General features: G+C 47.6%; 1 protein-coding gene and 1 long non-coding RNA gene across 2 annotated transcripts; both read left to right on the top strand.

The window, feature by feature from the left end:
* Positions 1-653: 653 nt before the first annotated feature.
* LOC139229718 (uncharacterized) lies at positions 654-5,056 on the top strand. Its single transcript, XR_011587789.1, has 2 exons — positions 654-1,065; positions 3,429-5,056. It is a non-coding gene; the product is annotated as an uncharacterized lncRNA (long non-coding RNA).
* LOC139229717 (claudin-4-like) lies at positions 1,061-5,056 on the top strand. Its single transcript, XM_070861258.1, has one exon. The coding sequence runs from the start codon at positions 1,728-1,730 to the stop codon at positions 2,361-2,363; it is 636 nt and encodes a 211-aa protein (XP_070717359.1). The 5' UTR covers positions 1,061-1,727; the 3' UTR covers positions 2,364-5,056.
* Positions 5,057-6,289: the final 1,233 nt, after the last annotated feature.

Genomic DNA, 6,289 nt, shown 5'->3' with positions numbered 1-6,289 from the left:
GACGCACCAACGTCAGTGTTCTCGATCAGGCCAACAACCCCAGCATCGAAGCACTGACCACATTCGACCAGCTCCGTTGGGCGGGCCACATTGCCCACATGCCCGTCACAAGACTCCCATAGCAAGCACTCTACTCGGAACTCCTACATGGCAAGTGAGCCCCAGGTAGGCAGAGGAAACGTTTCAAGGACACCCTCAAAGCCTCCTTGATAAAGTGCAACATCCCCACTGACACCTGGGAGTCCCTTGCCAAAGACCACCCCAAGTGGAGGGAGAGCATCCGGAAGGGCGCTGAGCACCTCGAGTCTTGTCGCCGAGAGCATGCAGAAAACAAGCTCAGGCAGCGGAAGAAGCGTGCGGCAAACAAGACTCCCCACCCACCCTTTCCCTCAACCACTATCTGTCCCACCTGTGACAGAGACTGTAATTCCCTCTTTGGACTGTACAGTCACTTGAGAACTCACTTTTGGAGTGGAATCAAGTCTTCCTCGATTTCGAGGGACTGCCTATGATGATGATGAGCTCTGGGCTCCCTTTCCCTCGGTGAGAAGAAGCACAGAAGCCAAGGCACGGTGATTTGTGATGTGGCAATCCCTTTTTTTTAATTAAAAAGGTTATTCATGGGGTGGGAATGCGGTTTGTTGCGATATCAACTTCGCTTTGAAGTACACAACTGACGTAAATATGTGAGGGAGCGCTTACAGGAATCATTCCTATTTGGGGGTTTATAAAAGATTTGAGCTGGAGGAGTCTGGAAACGCCAGGGTTGTGAACGTTGTTCATTAATTTCTCAACATTCCCTTAACTTCAAACAAAAAACAAAACAGGGCAACGGGGCGAATCGCTCGGAAATGTCGCGGCACCAACGTGCAATGAATTATCCCAAGGCTTGAGAAAGAAGGGGCTTCCAGTTCTTCCGAGGGGCGAAATGATTTAGAGGAAGAGAGACATAACAGGACACTGGATTCAGAGGAACGTATTGACAATACATTAACGTCGTTCCTCAGGCACCCGAAGACCATTGGATGGAAAACAAGTTGGAGTAACTTCACCGCGGGGTCCTAGGTGAGAAATGAGAGATTAAAAGACATATTTTTGTTCTAAAAATATGGCATGAAGACTTCATAGTGAGAAGAAGATTCTATAAATCCCCCCGCCACGACCCTAGGAGAATAGAGAGTCAGAGTTTGTTTGATTAAAGTGGGGAAACTGTGAGTAAAAAAATATCACATTTCACTCGTTGCTGCTGCTATTTCTTCACAATTAAAAGGTGCAATTGATCGCCGAAGAACCGAGGAGACAGTCAGTGGACGGTTACCCGAGCTACATGGACTAAAATTAAGAATGGACGCTTTGTGTAATATAGACATCGATGGGAGGAAATGTCCCGGGCATTAACCCTTACTGACCGATCCAAAACATTGCCTGAAATTAAACATTTTGATTTTCTTTGAAAGACTGGATAAGAATGGGATTTTTGGGGAAGTGTTAGGCAAAATTATTACACCCCACCTCTGCAGGAATGCTAACTCTGAGCTAATAGACACGTTCGATCAACCTGCGCTTTGTTTTAAAGAATCGGGGAAGATTTTCCCAGCTCAAAAAAAGTGTTGGGAATCAGGATTTTTGCCTTTCAGCAGTTGAATTGGGTGGTAAGAGCATTTTAGGGCGAGGTTGGTTTTGATTGTTGGGACACAAAGGTACACAGCCCAAGAGCAGGGGAAAGAATGGGTTCTGTCATGCTCGAGATCACTGGCCTCTTTCTCTCTGTGAGTGGGCTGATCTGCGTTATCCTGACTTGCTCACTGCCCCTGTGGAAGGTGCCAGCTTTTCAAGGGGCCAACATCGTGACGGCTCTGCAGACCTGGGAGGGTCTGTGGATGGACTGCGTGTGGCAGAGCACCGGCGAGCTGGTCTGCAACACCTTCGACTCCATGCTGATCTTGAGCCAGGACCTGCAGGTAGCCAGGGCTCTGACCACCACGGCAGGCGTGCTGGCGGCCGTCGGCATCCTGGTGGCCATCGCCGGAGCCAGCTGGACCAAGCTGATCAGCGGCGCGTCCTGCAAGGCCCGGGTCATCTCGGCTGCGGGGTTCCTCTTCATGGTGACGGGGATCCTGCAGCTCATCCCAGTTTCGTGGTCGGCCGCCAACATCGTCAGAGATTTCCACAGCAAGTCCATCCCCGATGACTTCAAGACTGAATTGGGGCCGTCTTTATACATCGGCATGGCGGCTGGCGTCTTCTTCTTTGCGGCCAGTGGGCTTTTGTGGAGCTCCTGTTACACATCGAGAGCACAGCGAACATATTCGGCACAGTACGGTCGTGCTCAAGCAAACTACAGTCAAAGCCACTATGTCTAGCGAAATTGGCGTGGAAATTGGGATACCATTCACCCAAAGAGGAGTTTAGGAGTCAAGGGTGTGGAAAGTTGAGGAATCCTCTATTGTAAAACTGTTAGAATTGTATACTATCCTGTTATCCTTTTCAGTCATATGCTGTTTAAAAAGCCCAAGCTTATAATTTGGGTTAGGCTACATAAAATGCAAACCTTTCCTATTAATGCATCTCAGAGATTTGACACAGCGCAATCAACTTGGTGAAAAAAGGTACTTTACTTCACTGGCCAACAATTGCCAGTGTGGGAGCATCAGGAAAGTTAGCCGATCCCTCGCTGCAGGCTTGCAAGTTCAGGCGGCAGGATGTCCTTCTGTTCTGGCGCACTCGAATAGATTCTGCTCAACAATTTAGTTAATAGGCTAAGTCTACCCGTGGAACAGAGGAGCTGGGGGAGGCCATTCAGCCTCTGGAGCCGGTTCCGCCATTCAATTAAATCGTGGCTGGTCTGTATCCTAGCTCCATCTACCCGACTTGGTTCCGTCATCCTCAATACCCCTGCCTCACAAAAATCTGTCAAATCTCAGTTTAGATTGAGTGACACAGCGGCCCATTCTACCCGTGGGATCTCAACCTAAATGGCCGGGACAACACAGGGGTTCCCAGTGTTGAACTGAGGGTGGTTCGGACCAAAGCTAAAGTTGCAGTGTTAAATCCCGAGTCAGGGTCTGACCCGAGTGCGAAAGTGAGACTCCCTGGAGGGGGCAGGCTCCCACTGTTTGCGATTTATACAGAGTGCAAGTTCAGCGATGTGTCAAGCCCGCTTTACAAAGTTTTCAGGGAAGCCTGTTGGGTCCCCACTATTTTTAGATCCATCTGACGTTAACTTAAATACTTTGAGAACAGGAATTCTCCCCTCCACTGTCTCCAAACATGACCCGGTAGATGCCTCTCTTTACTCCCCGGGCGTCAAGCAGCGTCTGGGCGGAGCACGGAAAGGGAGGATTTCGGGTTGGCAAAAGAAGCCGCTGGATTTTCCGTCTATTCATTGTCGGCGGGTTCTCTAACCAGCGTGCGATCTTGCCCAGCAGATTCTCCTTTCTACGCTCCGTCCTACGAGACATGCTCAACGCCCAGATGATATTTGCCCCTTCAAGCTGGGAGGGAACTCTGCCAGGATGGAGCCAAGCACACAGGAACAAGCCATCCGGTCCAGCGACTCCATGTCAGCATTTATCCTCCACACCAGCAAATGGTTCTCGTCACATTTACCCGATCTGTTCCCCCAACCCCCTTATCCCATTTTCCTTTCACCCACATATCCAATCCAATCTTGAATGTTAACTTAGTTTCTGCCTCAACTACTAACCCCAGAAGTGAATTCCGCAGCGGACAACTCTGTGTGTAAAGAAGTCCCCCCCCCCCCCCCCCCGCCTTCTGCCCTATATCTCTTATGTTTAATCTTGTATCTATGACCCCTGTTGAGAACGGTTGCACAGTGGTTCTGTTATTGAACCAGTAATCCAGAGGCCTGGACTAGGAAAGCGACATCGGGTTATGCATCATGTGGGGGCAGTAACCAAATCGGGGTGGGACTTCCCGCGCCCGGCGCGGATGTCCCGCCCTGGCTGCAACATTCGGCTTGTCACCCCTCACAGGAAGTGGAGCGCAATGTCGCATACTCCAATTCCTGTTGGGGCGGTGTCCGGGGCGCTATGCGGGCAAGATCGGCATAACTAGTTCTCCGCGTAGCTCTGATGCGTTTCAATGCCCCTTTGATGGCCTCCACTGGGGCACAAGGGCTACATGGTGCGGTGGCTGCAGCCCAGCACCCAAATGGAGTGCCAGGCTGCATGATCGCGGCCCGAACCACGTGACATTGCTGGAGTACGGGCCAACCAGTGAGTCGGCTGAAGAAAAAAAAATAGCGACGTGCGGCGCAGCACACCTCCCCTTTAACTTAAACCTGGGAGCGGAGGTTGGCCCGGTTTGCGACCTATAAAGGCTGGCGCGGGCATCGCCTGCGAAAGCTATACGTGGCGCTAGACAATTTACGCCATGGGGTGGAAAGAGATTACCACGCATAGCGATGAGGTCATCGGCAGAGGCGCAGCGGCCCGGGGCGCTACTAGCAGGTGCGACGCTACTGTACTAACGCCTCCACTAACTCCCGCACAAGTTCACGGGAGCTAGTACCCCCCCATCCCCATCGCCCATGCCTCATTAGTGGCCCCCCCAGACGTGCTAATGGGAAGTGCAGAACAGGGCAATTCCGGCCCCGATGAGTTCAAATCCCACCATGACAGCTGGGGGAATTTAAATTCAATTAATTAAATCAAGAATAAAAAGCTTGTATTAGTAATGGTGACCATGAAACTATTGTATTGTCATGAAAACTCATCAGGTTCATTAATGTCCTTTTTTAGGGAAGGAACTCTGCTGTCCCGGTCTGGCCAATATGTGACTCCAGACCTATAGCAATTTGTTGACTCTTAACTGCCCTCTGAAATGGCCAGCGAGCCACTAAGTTGTATTCAAGAAGGCAGCTCACCACAACCTTTTCGAGGGCAATTAGGGATGGGCAATAAATGTTAGCCTTGCTGGCAATGTTCACATCCCATGAACGAATAATAAAAGCAATTTCTGTAGCTGCTGAAAACTGTCTATCCTGTCACATTCTTTTATCATCAGAAGCAGATTAAATAGTCATTCAACTCACTGCTATTTGTGGGATCTTGCTGTGTTCTAAATTACTGCTCTTGTATATAAAGCACATTCTGAGACATGATAAAGTGCCATACAAATAATGGTTTGTCTGTAAAATGAGCCAGCCAGGATACTGTGCTCTATCTAGTCTGTGTTGAAGCACTGTTTTAAAGCTCTCATTATGGAGGGGAGGGAGGGAGTGGGGAGCAGTCAAGAAAACTTCCTAGACTGCAGTAATAGTGTAAATTCATCCTGAAAGATCATAGGGATCTGTACTTGTGCAACATATAGTGCTACATTCTCTGGAGCCATATTTAATTAACAAAAGGGCTCAAATAATAGGTATTATTTCCACAGTTAGTTGTGAAAGGACATATTCACAAAAAGTGTGTGAATGTGAACAGTAACTCTCTGCAAATATGAACCAAGAACCATCACTGGCGTCTCATTGTTGTCCTCTTTTTAACCCAATTACTTGTGATGAACAAGGAAGGTTTAATGTTCCTCAAAATTCATCACAAATCAAAATAAATTGTAAATACATTTGAAAATAACATTGCTTGATTCAATTATATAAAGCTACAAAAGGGACAGTTTATAAATACACTTGCAGAATTATATAATAAAAATTCCAACCTGACCTAAAAGAGAACCATGAATTATGTTTCCCCACTTTACAATTCCTATTTCTGGATCCAACAGAGTGGAGCTCACTGGGATGTTTGCTCTGTGTTTAGATCTGTCAACACTCAGAATACATTAGGAGTCCATGTTGGTTGGGGTCAATGGAAATAAAAATGAGGAGAGATGTAAAAAGGGGCTGATGATTTGCTATTACCCATTTTGCACAATCGCACAAAGTTACAATTATCACCATTGTCATACATTCATGTAAAGTCCTGTCAACCAAAAATAACTGTTGGGATATGAGTGGATGAATGTTTAACATGTTCATGAGACATTCCTCCCTCTGTTATTTTTATCCAGGTGACATTGTTAACTAGGTTAATGCTGCACTAAAATAGCTGACAAAGGAATGTCGTATGAAAACATTAGTGTATCTCCACTAATATTATGACAGTGGTTTCTAGGCTTAGGTGATATATTAACAAAGCAATTGAGGTAACATTGAAATAGCACACATAGGAATTTTATATAAACAACACCTGGGACTATTGGATCGCCTGGACACTGCGAATACAGGAAAATCAGGCACACCTGTAAGGGAGCCGGCCTGATCTCCCAT

Source organism: Pristiophorus japonicus, chromosome 19 (assembly GCF_044704955.1).
Source record: "Pristiophorus japonicus isolate sPriJap1 chromosome 19, sPriJap1.hap1, whole genome shotgun sequence".
NCBI classification, from domain to species: Eukaryota; Metazoa; Chordata; class Chondrichthyes; family Pristiophoridae; genus Pristiophorus; species Pristiophorus japonicus.
Note: the sequence above shows the minus strand (reverse complement) of the source record. Positions and strands in the feature narration are given on the sequence as shown.